We start from the raw sequence: 24,662 nt of genomic DNA, 5'->3' as shown, positions 1-24,662 counted from the left end.
CTAGGATTGTGGGGAAGCTGGGGAGGAATAGGAGAGGTTTCTGATTTCAGGTGATGAGTAAGGTGGATTAGCAGCAGAAATCAATGCTTCAGGAAAGAGTTAGGTGGAGTGGAGCGGAGGTGACTTGGGATGAGACCCAAAGCACTCAAGCTGCAGGAGCACTGAGTAGTCTCGGGCCGTCAGCTCCCTAGTCCCCACCCCTCTATGATTCAGTCTAGATCCCATCATCTCTCAGACGAACAGCAGCCCCTCTCAGGCCTCATCGCACGGACTTAGTCGAGCACTTCCTAAGGTCATGGCGGGGAATTGCGCTGGGTCAGGTGTTTGAGACATTAAGCCTCAGGTGAAGCTGATGACTGTTACTCAGGTATAGAAATGAAACGAAACACACCTACATAGAAAATTCTCTTCGATTCTGTGGTCAGGAGGCTGCCTTTTTAGACTCAGTCTCTCTTCAGCACCCTGGACCCTCCTGGGCTTGGAGAAATGAGCGTGACCGGACCCTTCTATTCCAGGTCAAGTCGGAGCTGCACGCTTGCTGCTAGACAGTAATGACCTGGTTTTGGGCATAGGAATAATTCGGCGAAATTTCCACAGCAGCTCTATTATTTTTTTCAATACTAAATACTGTTCAGAGGATCGACCCAACCCATGGCACTGGCTTCCCAGGTCTCCAATAACCTGGAAATAACCTTCAAGTCCCCAGTTTTCCTTTTTCACTGCTAAGTGACAAGCATTGACATCAAGCTATTTTAAGAACTCTTGACCATTTGATGCTGACACGAAAAAGCAAAACAAAACAAACAAGCCAAAAAAAAAAAAAAAAAAAAAAAAAAAAACCCTAAGGAAGACATCATTCACAATACAAGAAAACCAATCTGTGGTGTCAGGAGAAAGCCGCTAATAACAGCCTGAAGAGCATGTACTCGGTCAGTCGCTGGAAATCAATGTAGGAGCAGAGCTGTGTCTGAAGACAGAATGGCCCACGCATGTCTGGTCCCTTCCTGGTATACTCATCCTCACCCTTTGAGAAATTCTAAAGCCCTGTAAGTTCCAAAGGTTTTTAGAATTTCTTTTGTCTTTGAAAAGAAATACTCTGGGCTGCCCCAAAACTCCAGCCTAATCAAAGACGTTTTCAACATACAGACAGTAAGATTACAAAAAGGTTAAGTTTATATGTGATTCCTTCATGCAAATTAACTGCAGACATTGTCAGCAAGAAGATAGCTTATTTTTCAAAGCCACAGTTCATGCCAACGTCTGCCTTCATTACAGCTACTTCTCTCCAGCTGACAGCCACTGTTCCCACTGGGAACACCATTTTCAAAAACACCCCCTCCATCTACTTTCATCTAATTTAATTTGGTATCAATATCCAAAGAATGTGGTTTGCCCTGTGGAAGTGGTCCTGAGGGCACTGCACACTGAACACATGGAAGCCAGGAAGTTTACCATAGTATAAGATTGCCCAGGTCCTCTGGATTTATTGGCTTCAGAAGCACAGACAGCAGCCATTTCTTTGGGTATCTGGTGTAGACAGTACTGCCAGGATGTTATCAAGTTCTTGAACAGCATGCTGGTACCATGGTTATCCAAGCTCCTCGTGGTGGTCCATAACATGGACGCTAACTAACCAGGAGGAAAGATATGTCTGATTTAGGAGGCAAGTGTGTTTTTTGCCCTAGCACTACTCTTCTTGGAGATAGTACCATGGAAGAGAGCGTGGTTAAGGCTAGAATCAAAGCCTACATGCTAGATGAAGAACACACTATGGTTTCTGACTTTATTAGCTCCCTCCGTCCCTACAATAAAGAGATGATTCCACAAATCGCACAAAAGACTTTCTCTTGTTAGAGACTTAGCTGTTACGGAAAGTAAATAAAGGAAATTTCCGTTAGAATATTCTGAAATTACCATCGTACATGCTTACCTCTGAGACCAGAAAACACATGTGCCAGAGGAAGGCTGGCAGGGAGAATGGAACATCATGGAATTGTTTTCAAAGTAGAAATTAATTGGCTATTTCTATTCTGGCTTAGCCAAAGCTGTAAAAATCTAACCGGAAGCAGTTTTCATAGAGGCTTTGCCTGCCCGACAATGAAACAAACTCCCCAAATTCTAAACCATTTTTGTTTGTTTTGTTGTGGCTATCATTAATGACGTCTTCTGGGTGAAACCAAATGACTTTAAACATCACCCCCAAAGGAGGGCTCCTTCAGAGACCATGTGTGTAGTCAAGAGTGAGCCAGTCCCCAGGACCTGCCTCTGATACCTCAAGGTGCAAGCCTGTTCTCACAGGCAAACCCAGCCTGAAGGTCTTGTGTCTCTTGAGCCAAGACGCAAACAGCAAGCATTCAGGAAATCATGGCATTTCACAGAACAGGCTGCCCGTAGACTGACACTCATCTTAGATTCAGCCAAACCGTTTCCAAAATGTCAGCACCGGCAATGACAGAGATGTAAGTAACATTTTCCTACCTTCTCTTCTTGTGACTTCAAAGCCTCTGGTTCCCTGAAAGAAAAGAGAGATGTGGTTTTGAAGAATAATTTGTAGGTATAGAAGGTACAGATATTTGCAAATGATTCCTGTCTTGCTAGTTGTATTTTCTCCAAATGGTAAATCAAATAGTAAGGTCAGCAATGTTTCATCTTCTAACCTCACACAGATGTGTGCACACATGGGCACACACATACATGGGTCAATGCACACAAGAACACATACTTGAAAATGTAAACAACTTATTACTCTGGGGACTTAGATTTTAAAAATGCATTATTGGGGCTGGAGAGATCACAAGCGTACAGAGGGTCCCGGTACCTATGTGGGGCAGCTCATCTGTAACTCCAGCTCTGAGGAACCTGACACTCCCTTTTGGCCTCCTCTGGCAACTACACTTTTACGGGCATACCTACCAACACCCAACGCATACATTCACATAACTAAAATACGATGCTGGGCTGGAGAGATGGCTCAGTGGTTAAGAGCACTGACTGCTCTTCCAGAGGTCCTGAGTTTAATTCTTAGCAACCACGTGATGGTTCACAACCATCTGTAATGGGGTCTTATGCCCTCTTCTGGTGTGTCTGAAGACAGCTACAGTGTACTCATATACATAAAATAAATAAAATATTAAAAAAATACATTGATAACAATACAATGTCTTCTTTTATGTGCGGCTTGGGCCAGTCCCAAATATTAAAAAGGACTCTGTCTCAGCGTGTGGTCCTGTGCTTTGTCTCATCTCTATGTGCTTACAATGGCTCCAGAAAAAAAAAATGTCATGTGGTGTCTGATTGTAGGCAATCCATAGTTTCTAAAGGCTCACGGACAATTTGGATAGTGAGTCTAGGTCAGTGGGTTAAATTAAGTACTCCGCTTTTCTTAATCTAATCTCAAGAATATTTTTGGTGCCGGCTCTGTGCAGTGCAATACACCAACTATTTCAGAGACTACCCAGGTACCACAGGACGTCTGCATTAATATTCAGTTGAATGTGGAGCTTCAGAAGAAATACACATTACTGAGAAATCAAAGGGCGATTTGCCTTGATAAATGCCAGCATTTCGAATTCAGCTAGAAACAAGGAAAATTATTTTTTAAGAGAATCTTTGAACATGGTGCTGAATGACGGGCACATTTTCAGGCAGGGAGACTACACCAGGATTGGGGGGGGGGAATGGGAGAGCAGGTAGCATGCTGAGTGAGTGTGCTAAGTAGTCACAGGGGCTAAGTAGGCCCAGGGAGAGGAGGAAGGTCCCAGTGAGAAGAATTAAAGGGGGAAAGGCTAGAAACACATACTGTGGCTTCACAAAGGATGTGAAGACTCTACAACTCAGCAGAAATGGCCAGTTTAAGATGAAACCCACAAAGACTGGGATGCACTGGCACTCGGGACTGTCTACTGATAGGAAACAGCAAATGTGGACTTCCACCTCCTCCCGCCAAGGTCACTCAAGGCGCGGCACAGCAGACAGTAGCGTGGTCTTTCCCACCCTGCCCTCTCACGTGGACCGGAGAGGGCAGCAGCAACAGAGGTGAGAAACAGGACACCATACTAGAAAGTCTTCCTGCCTTTGATGGTTAGTTTAAAACGTCACCCCACCTTGTTCAGAGTCACCTGGGGGGAGAGCCGCACTTGAGGAATGAGCAAGTTCATTTGGCCTGTGGGCCTGCGCACTGGCGGCCATCTTGATGTTTAATTGACAAGGAAAGAGCCCCGCCCACTATGGGTGACACTGTTCTTTACGAAGGGGCTTCTGACCCACCCAGGAGTGAAGAGAGCTAGTTGAGCAAAAACCGCAGGCAAGCAAGGGTGTGTTGTGTCCTTTGGCTCTCTGCTCTTGACTGTGACTATGTCACGTGACTAGCTGCTTGTGTTCCTGCTTCTAGTTCCTCTCACTGGTAGACTGTCATTTGCTATAGTAAGTTCAATAAACCCCTTTCCTAATAATTTGCTATAGATAGGATGCGTTACACAGCAACAGAGATTAATCCGGGACCCTCAAGTGATTTTTCTTGTGAGTGAAAAGCCCCAGCGGGGCGGGAGGCCCGTGTCACTCAAGGCAGGTAAACTAACCGCGGCCACAGCACTCAGCAGTGTTGGATCTACTGACACCAGGAAACAAGCAAGCATCCTGGAACCTGGATCCTGCAGGGGTTGTCTGGGTCAGGGTTCAGAGGGGTGACATGGAGACAGAAATGATGCTGTACATTGTATAAGCCGGAAGAAAAGCTCTATTCGCTCAGACAACTCAGCAGCTTGCTCCTGGCCCTAACAAACCACCACAAGGAGCATTGTGAATGAAGAGTGCTTCTGCTCTGCTCTTACTCTACTGGGAAAGCCTTTACAAATGTGTGATTGTGGTTGCATAAAGCATATGCATTAAGGAAAACAGATGTCAAATGGCATGGCATGTCTAATCATTTCTTCAGGTCTATACTTGCTTCTTTTAGGAGTAGTAAAGGCAGGGGAGATGGCTCATGGGATAAAAGTACTTGTCACACAAACAGGGGGACCTGAGTTTGGATCCCAGGATCCTCTGAAAATCAGACATGGGGGAATGCGTTACACATATTTTTCAGATGAAAGCATAGCACAGTGCTATGTTGTTGGGGGGTCACAGATCAACTTGCAGAAGTCTGTTCTCTCCGTCTACAGTGTGGATCTGGGGTGGAACTCAGGATGGCAGGCTTAGCAGTAAACACCCTACCCACTGAGCCATCTTGCTGGCCTGGCGAGCGAAAATATAACATCCTTATATTGATGTTAAAACCAACCACTTGACTAAGGTTCCTATTGTTTGTGACACTTCTCATTGGTTCTTTTGGGATTCGTTTTTGCAGCTTTCAGGAGCTGCTGCGGTTATATAACCAATGAGAAGCAGCTACAACTCATGGGTTTGTAACCTGCAAGTGTCTGTGATCCTCTGTCTTTAATGCCTGTTTTCAGTTCTGCTGTCTCTTGTCTTGTTAACTTCTTCCTTAACTTGATATTAAATTCTGCAAGCTGGGCACAGTGGCACATGCTTGGAATCCCAGGACTTGGGAGACTGAGGCAGGAGGATCACCACAACCTTGAGGCCAGCCTGAGGTATGGCATAAGACTCTGACCTCACCTGATAAAATAAAAAAGGGTACAGACAGTGTGAGCACTTTTAGCTCGTTTCAGATTCCTAGGAGAGACCCTTTATGTCTCTCTATTGGAGAAGTGAGTCTTTGGCAGAGGTGTGTTAACTACATCAATGTGATCAATACACATTCCATTGAGTTTCACGTAAGTAATGTGCTAGGTAAAGCCGCCTGCCCCCTTTACTAATTTCTTTTCTGTTTCCCTTTGTTGTGTGAGGGTTGGAATGAAGCCAGTGTCTGTTCCACTCTTGCAGCCTCGGTTCTGTAAAGGAACAGGTGCCTGATACATATTTGTTGAATAAAAAATAAAATAAAATACATATGTCTTGAATTTTATCAAGTGCTACTTCTGAATTGATGCAGATAGTTATTTTTTCTTAGCATTATTAACAGAATGGCTTCTAAAGTAGATTTTATTAACTTTCTGGAATAAGCTCTTCTAACTCATGATGGACTTCTAAAAACATGATCTTGGGGGCTGGAGAGATGGCTCAGCTGTTAAGAGCACTGACTGCTTTTCCTGAGGACCAGAATTCAGTTCCAACACTCACATCGATCACAAACCATCTATAACTCCAGTCGCAAGGAATCTGAGACCCTCTTCTGGCTTCCACAGGCACTGTATGCATGTGGCACACATATACACATATGGGCAAATATCCTTGCACATATAATTAAAATAAGTAAATATTCTAAAATGGGATCTTGAATGCTGTTTTCTGTGATTTTTAAAGCATACTTATAGTGGTTCATCTATGATTTTTATATTTATATCCACCAATGAGGTTGGGGTAACTTTTTATGGATTTAGAAAATTAAAGACTTCTAGCTTTTTATAATGATTTTACAAGTTTTCCTATTACCATGGCTTGATATGGTTTAAATAAAAGCAGAAGAGATTGGTGTGTAGTCCACATCAGACATCTTAGATCACAGGAAAAAGGAGAACCGGTTGAAAACTCCAGGTCCAAACTTGGCTATAAGGTGAAACCTTGTTTCAATTTTCAATAAAAATGAGGTGGAAGTGAGATTACCTGGTGTTTTAAGGTTTCCCACTTTTTTTTTTTTTTCTGTTATTGATTAGACTGAGGAAAGAGTTTAAACGTATCTATCGTCTGTCATTTTGGACAGTGTCTGGTTGAAAATAAAATCCCTAAACTCTCAAAGCAGATGACGGAGCCAGCTCGGGGACAGAAGCTCTTCCTGGTTCCCAGAAGCTTGTAAACAGTTCCTTGGCGAGGTGGCTGATGGGAAAGAGAGACTCACTTAAGTTTACTATTGGACAGACAAGATGGGAGACACCCAGAGAGTCTTCTTATTGGAGCAGGTGAGAATATGCATATTGGTACTGAGCCAGTAGCAATCCAGGGGTATGCTGGAGAAAGGAATAAGAGAGGGAACGGCAAAGAGGGGACATGAGGATTGCAGGACACGGGGTGATGGGGTTGGGGGGGAGCAGGCTGGCACAGGACATGGGGTGGGAGGAGCTGACACAGACGCAGTCAGAGCGAAGGGCAATGTGGCCTCAGCTGATATGGAAACTGTGGTGGCATGCCAACACTTGGGAAGTGTTCTGTGCTTCTCAATGTTAAAATTCATCGTGAGGAGGCTGTGCCTGGACATGCAACGTTGAGAAGCAGGAATCTTCACACTCCCTCCTCCTCTGGAACATACGACAGTGCCATGCTACCAGGGCCGGTGATCCCATTGTGACCCAATGTGAGTCCTGCTAACCTAGCTAAATGTCAGGTCATACTACTCTACAAACATCCTATTGCTGTTCACGCTTCAGCAAGTACTTTAATCAAAGAATCCAAGAGATAGAAACTCTACGTCAGTGACCACATAGGCATGGCTAAGAGAGTCCTGAAGACCCACTCTTGGATATCCACTTATGCTACAGCAGAAACAAAGAAAACCACACCAAGAAGACCCTGCAGCAACAGCAGTTTCCAGAATACTTCAGACCAGACAGTACTGAGTCTACCCCATAAACTCTACTGTCCAGAACAGTCACCTGGATAAAGTAGGAGGACCCCACACTCTCACTCCTATGGAGAAAGCAAATGCTAAGCACATGACATAGCAGGCTCTGTCCCAAATATACTAATCCTCACAAGAGAGATAATAGGGAAACTATACCACAAAATCCAACTAAAAATAAATTTGACACATCACAGCAAGATGATGCCCACAGACACCACCAAGAGAAGGTTAGTCCCTAAAACATCTCGAATACAAGAGTAGAGGACATTCATGACCAACAGTTCCATAAATCTCAACATAAAAACATGGAAGGCCAAGGCAACATGACTTATCCCCAAAGTCGGAATTCTTTAACAGATAAGCGCCAAGATACAAAAGCAGATGAAAATGCTAGATAAAGGATTCAAAAGAATGGCTTTCTTAAAAAGAAAAATAAATTTCAAGGAAACAGCTAGAAAAGTTAAAGAATACAATGCAGAATACTATGGGTCGCTCAATAAAGGGAGGTGGAGCCAAGCAGAAATCTTATACATGAAAAGCTCATTGACTCCATTAAAAAACTCACTCACAGCCAGTAAAGGAGATTAAGCAGAAAAGAGGATTTTAGATTTTAAAAACAAAGTTGAAAAATGAAGATGTTCAAACAATAATTAAGAAAAAATTAAATTATATGAACATCTAGGTATAGGAGGTATTTAGATCCACAACAGACACACCAGAGCACACAATGAAGAATGCACACTGAAAACTATGAGAATAAGAAACAACACAACTCACTACATAGGTAAACCCACCACAATAACTGTAGATTTTCAACACAAACTCTTAAGGATGGGTGCACATGGAATAATGCACACTAAATCCTGAAAGTAAACAACTTCAAAACTTCATTACTATAGAATGCAAAGTTGTTCTCTAAGTGGAACAAGAAATAAAAATTTGCCAACATAAATAAATTCACAATCAGTAAGCCAATATTATAGGAAAATTTTAATAGAATTCAATATACACAAGAGAAAGAATAAAGTTAACCTTTAGCATACAGAAAAAACTCTAGTAAAAGCAGATATCAGCAAGCAAACATTAAGAAAAAATATCCAACATCAGAAAAACAAAGGAAAGGAATTAGGATGTATCTTTGCTTTATGTCTCTGGATATAAGTGACCTCAATTAAAATACATGAACTTGATGTCTAGATTTTTAAAAACAGGATTCATATGTTTGCTGAATGCAAGAAACACATTTCACTGGCAAAGACAAATACAGACAGTAAAGGAATGGAAAATGATATCCGGGGCAAATGGAATTTGGAGGAGAGCAGCACTTCCTATGCTTCTATCCCACATGCTTAGTTAGGGTTTTACTGCTGTGAACAGACACCATGACCAAAGCAACTCTTATAAAGACAACATTTAATTGAGGCTGGCTTACATGTTCAGAGATTCAGTCCATTATCATCATGGCAGCCTTGCAGGAGGAACTGAGTTCTACATCTTCATCTGAAGGCTACTTTCAGAATACTGTCTTCCAGGCAGATAGAATGAAGGTCTTATAGTCCACACCCTCAGTGACACACCTACTCCAACAGGGCCACATGTTCTAATAGTGCCACTTCCTGGTCCTAGCATATACAAACTATCACACCACAAAGAACACTCCAAGCCAAAATTAGTTAAACAGATATCAAGAAAGAATAATGATTATAAATGTATGTGCCTTGAATGTTGTTATACCAAATTACAGAACACAAACACTACCAGACAAAAGACAAAGAGGTAGACAGATATTTGTACACTTACAGTGGGTAGTAATGGGTAACTTCAGAGCTCTTCTCTCACCAAATATGAGTCATTCGACTCGTAATCAACAATAAAACTTCAGAACTGACTCACTATATATCAACATGACTTAACGGACATCTATAGAACACTCTATCCAGCAGTTACAAAATATGTCTTCTTCCAGTGGCACATGAAACTTTCTTCAAAACAGATCATATTCCAGGCCCATTATGTCTGACCCAGGTCCAGACTTCAGTTCATGGACCATGTGCAACACATGCAGACAAGTTTATGAATATATCCCAACATGGAATCACAAGCTTACTGAAATATTATGAAACATTATTGAAGATTTTGGTTCTGATTGCTCATCTTTAAGCACAAACTTCATAGATTGCAAAGTCACGTTGCTGTGTCAAAAGTTTTGACAGTTCTTCAGTCATTAAAATAAGATTAAAATGCGAAAAAACAGAATAATTTCTTGTGCCTTATGAGATAATACTAGATCTCAACCACCAGAGAAATTACTATACATATACATATATATGACATATATAGAGACCTTGAAATTACTAATTAGTAGAACACTGAAGAAATTAAGGAAGATATGTTGTTTCTAGATTCTAATAAAAATAAAAATATGTCAAAAATCTCTGAGAGTCAATGGAGTCTATTCTAAGAAGTAAGTTTACATCATTTTAGAATGCCTAAAGGAAAAAATATTCAGAAATATTTTGTTATATAATGATATACCTCAAAATATTTGAAAAATAAAAATAAACTAAACCCCAAGCAAGTAGAAAAAATAATTAAAATTAGAGCTGAAATCAGTGAAATGAATTCTGAAAGATTAAAAACAAAGGATCAATGACAAAATATATTGTTCTTCAAAGATAAACAACATTGGCAAACCCTCAGCCAAACTAACCAAAATAAAGGCAAAAAAGACCAGAATTAATAGAATTGTGGGCCAAACAATATATTACAATAAACACCACCAAAACCCAGGAATCATTTTGAAAACTAATGCTTTAATAAAGTGGAGTGTTAGATAAAAGGATTACTTTTTGTATACATTGCCTACCAAAGTTAAACAAAGAGGAAATCAAATACTCCAGCCAGGGTGCTGGAGAGGTGGCTTAGTAGTTAACAGCATTTGTTGGTTTTGCAGAAGACCCGGGTTGAGTTCTCAGCACCCACACAGTGCTCACGAACATCTGATACTCTAGCTCCAAGGGACTTAATACCTTCTTTTGGCCCCAGCAGGAATCATGAATGTATGTGGTATATGATCATACACACATACAGGCAATGCACTCATATACATATAATAAAATAAATCTTTAAAAGAAATGAGATTATATAGAAATAAAGTTTCTGAACAATGAAAACTAGTCTGTGATGAACATTACAGCCATCTGAAAAAGTAATGATGCTGTTCATTGAAGTATTTCATAAAATAGAAAGGATACAACAATTTTCAAATTCATTCTGTGAAATCAATATTACCTCAATACTCAAATTGTATATGAGCAAAACCCAAACTAAAACTTCAAACCAACATCTTTGATGAACACATATACATGTATACACACACACACACACACACACACACACACACACACAATCCTCACCAAATGCATACAAACCAAATTCAACAACATGTTAAACATATCACATATCACAATCAAGTTATTCTTGGAACATCAGGATGAAACAACTTGGGTAATCAATAGATGTAAAATTAATTAAAAACAAAAATTAAGTGACCAACTGAGTCAGAAAAATTGCCTTGATGAAATTTCACGTTACCTTCAAGAAACTAGGTAGAGATAGATCATGCTTACACCACAGAAAGGACATATACAACTGACCCACAACCAACACCATACTGAGTACATGGAAGTCAAAGGCAGGCACATTACCAAATCTGAGGCTAGCCTGGTCTACAGAGTGAGTTCCAGCACAGCCAGGGCTACACAGAGAAACCTTGTCTCAAAAAAAAAAAAAAAAAAAAAAAAAAAGGAACAAAAACCATTTCTCTAAAATCAGAAACTAAATAGTCCACACACACTCACCATGATGACTTAACCTACTACTTTTAGTACTAGGCATTTTGGCTTGAGCAATGAGACAAGAAAAATAAAAGGGGTACAAGCAGAAAGGGCAGACATCAAGTCACCCTCATTTGCAAACAAGACAATCCAAATACTTACAAGACCTTAAAGACTCCACTAAAAACTCTTAGACTTGTTAATCAGATTCAGTAAAGTGACATGATTTAAAATTAACACACAAAATCAGTAGCTTTCAAACACACCAACAATGAAAGACATTCTGAAACAATCACTTTCATATAAATTTGAAACATAACAAGATTTTCAGAAATAAGGCCGACCAAGGAAGTGAGAGATTTATTAAAGAGAAATTATAAAATACGTATGAAAGTGAAGACCTTAGAAGATAGGAAGGTGTGGACCAGCCAAATCAATACTATTAACATGGTCATGTTACCAATGCAGTCCATAAACTTAGTGCACGTCCTATTAAAACTCTAGTTATATATTTCAAGACAATCTTAAATTTCATAAAGAAGCACAAAAGACACAAAACAACCAAAGTGATACACACACACACACACACACACACACACACACACACAGAGCCCAGTCAGCTATCAGCATCTGGTTTTTGACAAAAAATGACAAAAACATAATTGTGACAAAAACATATCTCCTTTAACAGATAGTGTGGGGGAAATAGATTTGCACATGCTGAAGAATGAAACTTGACTAGACAATAGTTCTTCACTCAGAAAAATCTGGGTAGGAGCTTGAGGCTGGAACCTGGAGGCAGAAACTGAAGCAGAGGCCATGGAGGACTAATCCTTACTGTCTGGCTTTCAGGCTCTCACTTTAAGCTGTCTTCCTGTACTTAGCAACCCAGGACCACCTGCCTAGGTGTGGTATCCCCCACAGTGAGCTGGGACTTTCTCCATCAATTGGCAATGCCTTTTGATGTCAGAAAATGCCTTACAGACAGGGCTGTAGGACAGTCGGATGAAGGCAATTTCTCAGTCGTGGTCCATCTATTTCTGGTTAATCTAGTTTGTGTCGAGTTGTCAATGACAGATACTGAACCAACACAACAACCATGGACCTATATGGGTCTAACTTAGGCCCTTTGCACACATATTACAGTTGAATGGCTTGGTTATCTTGTGGGACTCCTTAACAGTGGGATCAGGGGCTGTCTGTTTCTGTTGTCTGCTTTTGGGACTCCTTTCTTCCTACTGGGTTGCCCCATCCAGCCTTAATATGAGGGGAGGTGCCTACTCTTACTGCAGTTTGCTATGCTATGATTAGTTGATATCCATGGGAGGCCTGTTCTTTCCTGAAGGAAAATGAAGGAGGAATGGATGGGGGAGGGGGCTGAGAGGAGAAGAGAGAAGAGAAATTGCACTTGGGACATAATATATGAGAGAATACATTTTTAAGATTTTAAAAGAATATGGGTAAAATGTTGGAAAAATTCGAAAAGGTTTTCTGTTTCTGTGTAGAACTAAAATCTATTAAAAGAACAAAATGGACATTCTGAACTGAAAATTAAATAACTGAAAGAATTAAACAGATTTAATGGCCAACAAAAAGAATAGTAGGTCAGTAAAAAAAAAAAAAAAAAAAAAAAAAAAAAAAAAAAAAAAAAAACAAAAAAAACTATCAGCCTGAAGAGCTGTGATGAAAAACATGAGAATTAAAATGATGTGTGCGTTAGAGACACATAACCCAGCAAAAGGTCAGACATGGGTGTAATTGGAATCTGAGGAAGAATGAGCAGAATTGGTATTTGAAGATAGAATGGCTGCAAATTTTCTTTTAATTAATGAATGACAGCAAGCCAGAAGTTTGAGACCTCTACAAACTCTAACCACTAAGAAATCCATCCCTGGGTTCTCACAGCAGAACAGCTGAATGGTTGTGAAAGAAGAGGAAGGAGGAGGAGGAGGAGGAGGAGGAGGAGCAGGAGGAAGAGGAGGAGGAGGAGGAGGAGGAGGAGGAGGAGCAGGAGGAAGAGACTTAAGACTAGCCAGAGAGCGGCTGGTGGTGATGGTACTATTTCTACACAGCATCTACAGAAAAGCAGTGTATGGGTGATATCTACTTCTGAGGGAACAGTAGAACCTGAAGACAATGCAGTGCTGTCCTTAAAGTCTGGTAAACGAAGCCTTGGAATTCTGTATCCTGCGGAGAAATAGGAATTGGAGCTCAAGAAATAGCTCAGTAGCTAAGAGCACATACTGCTCTTGGGAAAGTAGTGTTTGGCTCCAAGTATCTAAGTCAGGTGGCTCACAACCACCTGTGACTCCAGCTCCAGGACAATCAACAACAGCATCTGGCTTCACCCACATCACTTGTGTGTGTGTGTGTGTGTGTGTGTGTGTGTGTGTGTGTGTGTGTGTGTGTGTATGTGTATGGTGTGTATGTGTGTGTGTGTGTGTGTGTTTGTGTGTGTGTGTGTGTGTGTGTATGTATGTGGTGTGTATGTGTGTGTGTGTTTGTGTGTGTGTGTTTGTGTGTGTGTGTGTGTGTGTGTGTGAGAGAGAGAGAGAGAGAGAGAGAGAGAGAGAGAGAGAGAGAGAGACATAGAAAACTTAAAATAAATCTTTTAAGTTTTCAGATAGTCATCTGGTAAACTAAGTGAAGGCAAATAAAATTTAACAGAAAATATGATAGATTCACAATTGCAACATGAGATGTAAGCAAAAGGAAATTGTTGAGTTAAATATATACCCATGCCAGAAAGAATGAGAAGTGTCATAAAGGATTAAAGGGCAAATATAAATATCTTTTAAAGTACTGTTTGACATTAATGACTTACAGGGTAAAAGATAACTTAAATGAGAGTATGATCACTAAAGGTCAGAAGATCAAATGAAATAGAAGTGTTAGACCATCCTAAAATTACACCCTCCCCCCAAAATGATTAAAAATAATAATGTTTTTGTTACTGGAAATTTTGGGAAGTCCCACATGGGATGCCATCTTTCTGGGAAAGCTGGACACCCTCTGGGGATGTTAAAGAACATACTTGGAAGGAAGCTTAGGGAGACTTTTTGTTTTAGAATTTAAATGCAGCAGGTGTTGGTGGGGGAAAGGCAGAGAAGCAGAGAAGCCAAGCCTTCTGAGTTGGTCCGCAAGGAAGCACGTGACAGGCAAACAGTGAATGGGGAGGGGGGTGCACTTCAGAGAAAGTAAGAAAACTCAGAGTGAAGTATTCTCAGGTTTTGGAAAGTATCTAAAAGAAAAAGAGAGATAAAATGAAGAAAAGAGAAAGGTTACCCTTTTTTCAGTAACTCAGATACTTGAGCTGGCTTAACCCAGCCACATGGGTGTGGCTCCATAAGTGACTTCATGGGCAAGGATTTCTGGGAAGGTAAGGTACATTACCTCATTAAAGAAATAACTATTCCTACTATCTCCTTAGCATGCCTCGAGGGAAATTAGCCTTCCTGAGGGGTAGCACCTTAGGTGGATGATTGGCCAGGCAGGTGGAGTTAAGGTTCTACCCAGAGACAGATTTTATTCTTTTGGCTAGGAAGAAGTAGCTTCCAGTAATGGGCCTTCCCTGATACTATTACACCATGAGCCCAATGGAACTGGACAATAAGAAAAAGTGTCCACTCCAAACTAAGACAAGCATGGGATGAAACAAGGAACAAGACGGAACAAGCAAAGCCCACCGCTAACTGAATGCTGCTTAGAAGAGATACGGGGTAACTACCAGCCTATAAAAAGCTTGAAGGTAAACATGTTGAAAAACAGATATACCATGGTTCTAACCAAATAAAATTTGGTGTAGACAAATAAGCTCTAAAGCAAGAACTAGTATTAGTGATAAAAACGATGGTTCATAATATATAAAAACACACACACAAAAATGAAAGCTAAAAGGACTAGAAAAAGACATTTTTCAGTGAGTAGATTTAAGAAATCTCTATTACTAGCAGAACAAACTGAGGGGAAATCAGTGAGAATACAGAAGAGAGGCTGGAGAGGTGGTTCGGTGGGAAGCGTGTTTGCTGCACAGACATGAAGAGCTAACTTTGGATCCCAATACCCGTGGAAATGTGAGCTGTGAAAGGCATCCTGATTCCTGGTGGAGATAGGTCAAAGCCCCGGGAACCCTAAGGACAGTAGGAAGCTTCCTAATCTCCCAGAAGATTAGGCCCCTCTCATGTAGCTACAGCTTTCCATAGTCCACTATAGAAAGGTTGAGACAGATCAGCCATGTAGGGCAACACCCCAAGCCCTTCCTCCACAGGTGAGGACACAGATCCAGTAGGCTCAAGACAGACCAGTCACATAGAAGCAGGACCATGCCCCCAAATATGTAGATGAGGTATTCCCCAAGCTCTTAGACCCATCCAATAGGAAGTACGTGTTGTCAGACCTGACCCATCCCAAAATTGTATATAAGAATTCTATCCAGAAGGATTAAAGATGTGCAGAGATTACTCCATCATCTGAGAGCTTCTGTCATAAGAGCTGTAACACTTGGGAAGAGAGCTACTCTCCCAAGATCGCTGCCAGAAGCTCCCCTGCACCCCTCGATGGCTAGTCAGTCTCCTGCTGGATCAGCTTGGCCTGACATCCTGGAGCAACCTGAAGGGGCAGCAGCCAGAATGGAGGTGGGGCTGCACCAGCAGCAGAGGTGGAACAGTTCCCCCTCCCTGCCCAAGTCCTTTCCCTTTCGCCTGAACCCACTCACCTAGCTGGACCAGAGATCTTCGTGTGAGACCTCAAGTACACAGGCCCACATGTCCAAAAACAGACGTGGCTACACATTCATAACCCTAGCACTGTAGGTGGTGAGGGCAGAAGGGCACTGGGGATAACTGACTTTCACCCACCCTCACTCCAGCTCAGTGAAAGATCCTGTCTCAAGAGAGTAAGTTATAGAGCTTGACATCCTCCTCTGGCCAGTGTATGCACCTGAATACATACATGTGCACATACACTACACAGAGAGAGAGAGAGACAGAGACAGACAGAGACAGAAAGAGACAGAGACAAAGAGACAGACAGACAGACAGAGACAGACAGACAGAGACCAAGAAATGTGTGTACAGTGTACATAAGAGCGGAACACCATAAAGAAACCTGATTTAGCGGTACCACTGCCCCCAACAACTGAGCCCAACACATTCTGCATAGATCATTTATTAAAACTTACTGAGCCTTCAGCAAGTTTCAAATCATAGGAACCACACTGAGAGCACATGTAACTTTCTGACTATAGTGACTTCAAAGTAGAAGTCAGTAACAAAGACAGTGAGACAAATTTCCACAACCTTTTGGCCCATGAGTTCCAAAGCACATCACTTATCCAAAGCATATCACATAGATCACAGAGCACATCACATAGATCTCAAAGCACATCACATATCCAAAGCACATCACATAGATCTCAAAGCACATCACTTATCCAAAGCATATCACATAGATCACAATGCGTATCTCTCACAGGGAAGACCCACACAAGAACCAAGCTATTCAGAGCAGAGTAAGAATTGAATTACAACAGTTTCAAAAGTGTGGGATATAGGACTGGGGTGAGCTCAGTGGTTGGTGTTTTCCAAAGGTACATGGGCCTTGAATTTGGTCCCTAATACTGAAAAAATCCAAGTAGGATATATCAGTTGAGAGGAAAATGATAGCCCCAAATGCATGCTTGAAGGACATTTTTTTAAAGACTGAAAATGAATGACCTAAGCATTTATCTTTAAAAACTAGAAAAATAACAATTCAAGTCCACAAAGGATAGAACGAAAGAAATATGACAGGAACAGAAATCAATACAATAGGAGAGAAAATTGCACCATGAAAAAGTTGGTTCTTGGGAAAGATTAATAGCTTGATAAATCCCTAAGAAAGCAAATCAAAGCAGGCGGGAGGTGTAGAGATGCTAACAAATCACACACCTTCTGTTTCTGGTGTCCCGGTAGCACAATAGGGAACAATTGTCTTTGCAGCCAATGGTGCTAGATCAATTGGATGTCCACCTGGCAGAAAAGCAAACCTCATCCTCCCACCTCACAATACACAGGCATTATTCCAGATGGATCTGGGGGTGAAAGGTCATGTAATGGAAACCCTAGATGGCTTCGAGCTGTGTCTTGGTGACCATAAGAGGGTAGACATGTCTGCAAAAGGTTACAAAAGAGCCTATGAAAGAAGACTTGATATCTTAGACTCATCAAATTTGTTCATTAGTTTATTAATAGGTTTGACAGAGATAGTGAAAGATATAGGAGCTTCCACTCTATGTGGAGGATAACTTTGACCTTCTAATCCTCCTGCCTCTGCCCCTCCGGTGCTGGGACTACAGGTATGGGCCACCATGTTTGGTTTGTGTGTTGCTGGGGATTGAACCTGAGGCTTCGCAGGTGCCAGGCAAATGCTCTGGCAGCCAAGCCGAGCCCCAAGCCTCACAGTGAGTCTCTTAGCAGAATCTTAACTGAGAACTGGTTAACCAGATACAGCTGTCTTTTAGGAAACTTTTTGGTTTGTATCTCTCTGATTCCAAATGTATAGAGTGTCTCTGTAGATAAGAGACATACAAATATTCCAACTTAAAAAAAAAATGAGCAAAAGATGTGACCAGCACATGTTAAACAAGGGAATAGCACTACAAACCACATAATCGACAATGTACCTTTTCATTTAAGGCTGTTTTAAAACGCCAAATGTCTGCACAGGTCTGGAGTGACAATCATTTTCCAGCAACAGCAGGGTTGCCTTCACTAGTGGAAGATCTAGCTCTGTGTGTGTTTGTGTTCATCTCCAAGAACGAACCTGTGTCCTGAAGGTGTGTTTATCACAGTGTGTCTTCTGTTGCCTTTAAAACCCCTTTAGCATCTGTTTAACCCAGTTCTCTGTATTAAATTCCATTAAAAGACATACTTTGGGTCTGGGATGCAGCTTGGTTGGCTGGGTGCTTAGCTAAGCATTCATGAAACTCTGGATTCTATATCCAGAATCATGAAAATAAATGAAGTGTGGTGGTACACAGCTGTGATATCTCAGCACTGGGCAGGCAGAGGCACAGGATTGGAAGGTCAAGGCTATCCTCTGGTAGACAGGCTAAAGTCAGTCTGGGATATATGAAACTCTGTCTCTAAAACAATAAACAAAATAGTTAGTGAATATTTCTTTATTTTTGTTTTTTGGGGTTTGCTGTTGTTGTTGTTAGTTGGTTGTTTTTGTTTTGTCTTGTTTTGGAGACAGGGTATCTCTCTATAAACCAGGCTAGTTCAAATTCAGAGATCTGCTTGCTATACATATTTTTGAAACATCACAATTGTTGTGATATCTGTCTTTCTGACTTACCCACTCAATGGTCCAGCAGGACTGGTAGAAAGAGCTTAAGAACCAGAGGCTGTAGATGACTCCAAGTAATGCCTCTTCCAGACACAGCAGGACTATGCACAGATAAACTTGCAAAACCTATGACACTACACACAGGACCCACACAGGTTCAAGTCAGACAGGGTCTTAGCACTGACAGAGAAAGTTGACACCAAGGCCCACCCCTAATCAAGAAGCTATTTGCAATCAATACCTGTTGACAAAGGCAAAATCAGTTTTCCGCAGTAGAGCGTCATAGGACTATCAACCACACACCAAGACAGGCCTACACTTCGTCACGCAACACAACACGAACACAAAACAAACTATGGGTTTGGTGGACTTTCTGTTTATTTTTGTTTTGGTACTTGGTACTTTATTGGGGTTCTTTGTTTTGAGCTTGGTTTGGGGGTTTTGTTTGTTTTGGGGGGAAAGATGTGGAGAGAGAAAATAAAGCTGGGTGAGTAGGGAGGTGAAGAAGACCTGAGAGAAGCTAGAGGAAGGAACAATAATCAAAATACAGTGTACAAAACAAGTTAATAAAGAAAAAGGCATACAGGACGGTTAGTGATTAGAATACCTCCTCAAGTTCATAACTCCTTAATACTAGGAAGCAGAGAGGATGAAATAGATTAAATTCGGAAAAAAATGTCAGAGTCTTACAGTGAAAAGAATAAATGGGGGCCAGAGAGAATGAGGACCAAAAGGCGAGTCTGCTACGGCTCACGGCTTGTTGCATGATAGCCAAGCACGGGGACCAGTCCAAATGCTAATCAATGTAAGATGATAGATAAACTGTGGTCCGACTACCCAGGGCAAAACTGACGGCAATGCACAGGACAGATTTCTGTACACTAGAAAGATGTGGGTAAGTCTCAGGTGCAAGGGTTAAAGGCAGGAAGAGGACAAATTGTAAGACTTCACTCCTTTGAATTCTACAAACAAGCCATCTGGGGATGAGTGGTAACCTTAGGGAGGGGAATGAGAGGGTTTGGGTGTGGCTATGGGGTGCTCAGAATGTTCTACATCACGGTTTTGTTGAAGTCACACAGACCTGTTTAATTGTCATAATTAATCAAGCTCTGCACTCATGTGCACGCTGATATACCTGATACCCATGTGTTGAAATTAAAAGTGCAGTGCATCTCACAGAGTACACACTGGAGGTTTGCTGAACAGAGGGAACCACGTTCCATCTCTCCTCCAAATTACACAGCATCCAAAGCCGAAGAGGAGGAAAGCTCTTCGTATGTCCCCTCCAAAACGGATCAAAACTTAATTACCCCATAACAGCTTGGACAGATGGAACCTCGGGGAGAACAGGTCACAGGCTAAGGGTGTTGTCAGAGGAATGAACTGGTTATCCCTGGTGAAAGAATAACTTGGGCTGAGCGTTGTGTGCTGCACACATGCGTGCATGCCTCTCCTGTGCGCTGCCCTCTGTCATTCTCCGACACAGCACAGAAGCTCACTCCAGATACTGGTGCTTTGCTCTTGGAGTCCCGTCTCCAGAGCTGGACAAGCCAGCCTTAGGCATCCTCAGTGTCAGTTCTACTGAGAACAAGAGTGGACTCTGCTGATGACCACACGTGAAGGAAGGGGCCCAGGCAGAGAGACAGACCATGGCACTTACCTGACAAAATAAGTAACCCACAAATACTGCCGAATGTGATGAGATGGGATATGAGATCCGACGCCTCCAAGCTTGTCCCCACCAGAGCCCCGCCCCCCAAACACACAGACATCTCCTTCCTTAAACCATCCAAGCTTCCTGAGTTCCAGCTTATGTAGCTGTGAGATCTAGGCAAGCGTAGACCATTCCCACAGAGTAATGACAGTGAGTCTAAGCCTTGATTAGTAGGTATTTGGCACAGAGGTCTCCGAAGTTCATCTTCACCATGACTGAAAATAACCAAGAAATACAGAAGAGATCATTCTGAAGAAACGGAAGTTGAATGCCTTTTTGATGACAGAGGGTAAATCAGAATCTGTCTTTCCAGTCCTCGAGAGAACAACCCCTAAAAGCTGAGGAAATATACAGACGTGAATTTGTCAACACTTGTGACATCAGAGCCGTGGATGCCTCACCAAAAGAAGAAATGATTTTCTGCAAAAAGCATCAAGCCAGATGGTTATGAATGAGAATGACTGCACGGACCTTTCTTAATGACTAAATTTCTTTAACTAAAAATCTAATTTTATTGTGGTATAAATCACACTTTCTTGAAGTAGGGAATTAATTTTAGATTTTTCATTCACTGTTCATAACCTTTCTATGAATCTGACAGCCAAATCATTCTAAATGTCATTTAGCCAATACAATACAACGGCTTTATTCCTTGTTGTACCTTCCTGAATCCATTATCTCCACTATAATGTAGAAGAGCTTAAGTAAAAAAGAAATTACCATTTCAAAAAGCTGTAGTTTTGCTGTGCAGCTGAACAGCGTAATCTTTATTTTTAAATCAATATAATGTGAGTGCTGAGTAATATTTTTCCTAATCTAGAAGTTCCCCACTACCAGAGAGAGAGAGAGAGAGAGAGAGAGAGAGAGAGAGAGACAGAGACAGAGACAGAGACAGAGACAGAGACAGGGAGAGTCTGAGTGCTGTCTGAAGTGTTTAAACAAAGTACCTCCAATGCCCAGAAGAAGGCAGGTGTCACCTTCCTCTCTCTGACCTTAGCTTTGATTCCTCAGCCATGTTCCCAACCTTACCTGGTTAGAGGAAAGAGTCTTGGGCTTCCTCAAAGTATTATGGGATGCAATGACTTCTGGGAAAATGTGAACAATGCGGTTTAGGAAAGTGGATTATGACAAGCACTTTCAACTAAAAAGCAGTGTTCTGGGAGGCCAGCTGGAGTCCAGTTTGGTCAGCATATGCAGATTACCAGAGGGTAGCCTGTCATGGACAGGACACTACTCTGGGGGTCCCAGTATCCCTATTCTGATGCTGAGTCTGCCATGACAGCTTCTGTAAGCAGCCACAGAGGGACTGAGGAGGCTGCTAGCATTAGCTTTCCTCTGACCCTAACTTCCAGAGGATGCTACAAAAGGAATCCCACTCTCTCAGTTTCTGAACCACCATGTCTGGAGGAGTCAGACACCCCTTCAATTATGAGACTCCAACATCAGGTTTTTCCTAACAGAAGCTCCGAAAACCCAGGCTGCTTTAGCAAGCATCCTTGCACCTCCTCCACAGATTCATCTGAATTTTAAAAACTCCACTCGAACCACTTTCATTTTCACTAGCAAGACACCATTCTGCAATTAAAATCTCCTCCTGGACTGACAGCAGACAGCTAAATAAAGCAATGTCTTGTGTGGCATGTGTTCCAAGACTGGCTCCCACTCACTGAGCAGGCACAAGCATTTTGTAGGATTTCTCTCCTCTGGGTGGCTGAACGAAGGCTTCCCAGCACGTGTGTCTGGAGCTTCAGAGCCAGGTGATAGAGAAGGCTGGAGAGAAAACTCTAAACTGGGGATTAGCTTGGCAGCCAAGCTAAAAAATCAAGAAAGCTGGTGGGGCTGGGAAGATGCCTTAGTGGGACATAAGCTTACTGAACAAACATGTAAACCCAGGTCCAGAGCCTTAGCAGCCATCGTAAGAAAAGGTGTGGTGGTCTGTATCTGTAATCTCAGCACTGAGGTGGTTGCAGACAGGCGAATGCAGGTGTCTCATTGTGCAGTGTGTCTAGCTGAACTCCAGGTTCAGAGAGAAAGCCTGTCTCAGGAAGTAAGGTCAAGAGTGATAGAGGAAGATACCTGACTAGCCTATGGGGCTACACACACACACACACACACACACACACACACACACACACACACACACCATGAGCTGGACAGACATGATAGATAGATAGATAGATAGATACATAGATAGATAGATAGATAGATAGATAGATAGATAGACAGATAGATAGATAGATAGATAGATTGTAGGTAGGTAGGTATTCAGACAATAGATGCGTAGATAGGTAATTAGATAATAGGTAGAAAAGTAGGTAGGTAGCTAACTAGAAGATAGATAATATGTAGGTAAATAGAGGAATAGGGATAGAGATGACAGGGAGAGAGGCAAGAAGGGAGATAGATAGATAGACAGACAGTCTTGGGATTCCTATTGTTGTGATGAGAAACCATGACCAATGGGGAACAAAGGATTTATCTCACTCACAGTTCCATATAAGTTCATCATCAAAGGCAGTGAGGGCAGAAACTCAAACAGAGCAGAAACCTGGAGGCTAGAGCTAATACAGAAGCCACGGAAGGGTACTGCATACTGGCTTTCTTGACAAGGCTTATACAACCTGCTTTCTTATAAAACGCAGGACCACCAGTCCAGGTATGGCCTCACCTGCATGGGGTGAACCCTCCCCTTGTCAATCACTAACTCTAAAAAATACCTTATAGACTTGCCCACAGGCCGATCTCTCAGATGACTTTAGCTTATATCAAACTGACATAAACTATTCAGCACAGACAGACAGACAGTACAGATGAGTGAATGAGGATTTCTCCTGCCTCCTTCACTCATACAGGGTCTAATCGAGTATCCAAAGAAGTGCCAAGTCATGGGGCTCCTAAGGGTATCAATGAGGGGAGGATTCAGAGCTCCTCCTCCTCCTCCTCCTCTCCTTCTTCTTCTTCTTCCTCCTCTTCCTCCTCTCCTCCTTCTTCTTCTTCCTCCTCCTCCTCCTACTCCTTCTTCCACATAAGGAACAGGGTCACAGGGACTCTTTGGACTTAGAGAGCATTGTGTGAACTCCTGTGGCTCTACCTTAAAGTCAGGTCAATGTGGAAAGGTGAAGCTGGCCAGTGGAGGAGACATGAAGATGCTGGGATCGCTGAGGGAGTTTGATTTACACCATAGGCCTGGGCACCTGCCCATCAGCTCTGCCCACAGGCTGCCTGGGCTGATGGGCCCTGCCTTGCTTACACACTCCCACAGGAGTGCAAGGGCTAAGCAGGAAAAGCTGAGCCTGCTGACAATGGAAAGGGAGGGTGGGATTTTCTTATACTTAGGAGTTAAAACACAAGCAGGATGGTGAACAAATTCTGTGTGCCTTTTGTTTCCTGTCTTATGACAAATGGACCTATGTAAAGAAACCAGAGTTCACAAAACACTGGAAAGGCTAAAATAACTAAGCCAGAAAATTTGAAGGGAGGCTTACCGACACAGGCACACAGACACAGACACACACACACACACACACACACACACACACACACACACACACACACACACACACAAAGAGAGAGAGAGAGAGAGAGAGAGAGAGAGAGAGAGAGAGAGAGAGAGAAAGAGAGAGAGAGAGAGACAGACAGACAGACAGACAGACAGAGACAGCAGACAGGCAGGCAGACACAGACACCCAGACATGCGCATCTGACTTTTTAAAATCAAAGTATTCTCTTTATGGTTGAGGTAATTTTCTGACTTTACTATTAAAAATTATTAAAGTGATAAGCCCATGAATAGCATTCCAGACTGCACACCTGGGAATATCAATTTTGCTAGCTCCATGAGAAAAATTGGGAAGTTACTTGGGCCACTGAGGTGGATTTTGATCCCATTTACTTATCTGCAATGGGAGACACTGCCCAGTCAAGATAAAAGCAGGAGACGTCTCAGAAACAAGGGCAAACTCCAGAGATGTTGCCCTGAGAGATTTTCAAGTGATCGGTGAAAGGAAAAGATGTTACACTAAAGAGGATAGGATGTGTGGTGTTTCCAGCATCAGAAAGAAAGGCAACGTGGGCAGCTGTCAGGCCTCCGGGGAAAAGATGATCTGGGCGCTCTTTTTCTTGTTCACTAGTAGCAGAGGGCTGAGGAGATGGTGCAGTGGGCAGTGTGCGA

General features: G+C 42.2%; 1 protein-coding gene across 1 annotated transcript in view; it reads right to left on the bottom strand.

Annotated features, from left to right (window-relative positions):
* The window catches only part of FSTL4 (follistatin like 4), a 395,833-nt gene that overhangs the window by 354,727 nt on the left and 16,444 nt on the right, over window positions 1-24,662 (bottom strand). The window contains exon 2 of the mRNA XM_080923298.1: window positions 2,479-2,512. Coding sequence (XP_080779424.1) covers window positions 2,479-2,512 — 34 coding nt within the window. The remainder of the gene's footprint in view (window positions 1-2,478; window positions 2,513-24,662) is intronic.

This window comes from Micromys minutus (assembly GCF_963924665.1).
Source record: "Micromys minutus genome assembly, chromosome: 10".
NCBI lineage: Eukaryota > Metazoa > Chordata > Mammalia > Rodentia > Muridae > Micromys > Micromys minutus.
Note: the sequence above shows the minus strand (reverse complement) of the source record. Positions and strands in the feature narration are given on the sequence as shown.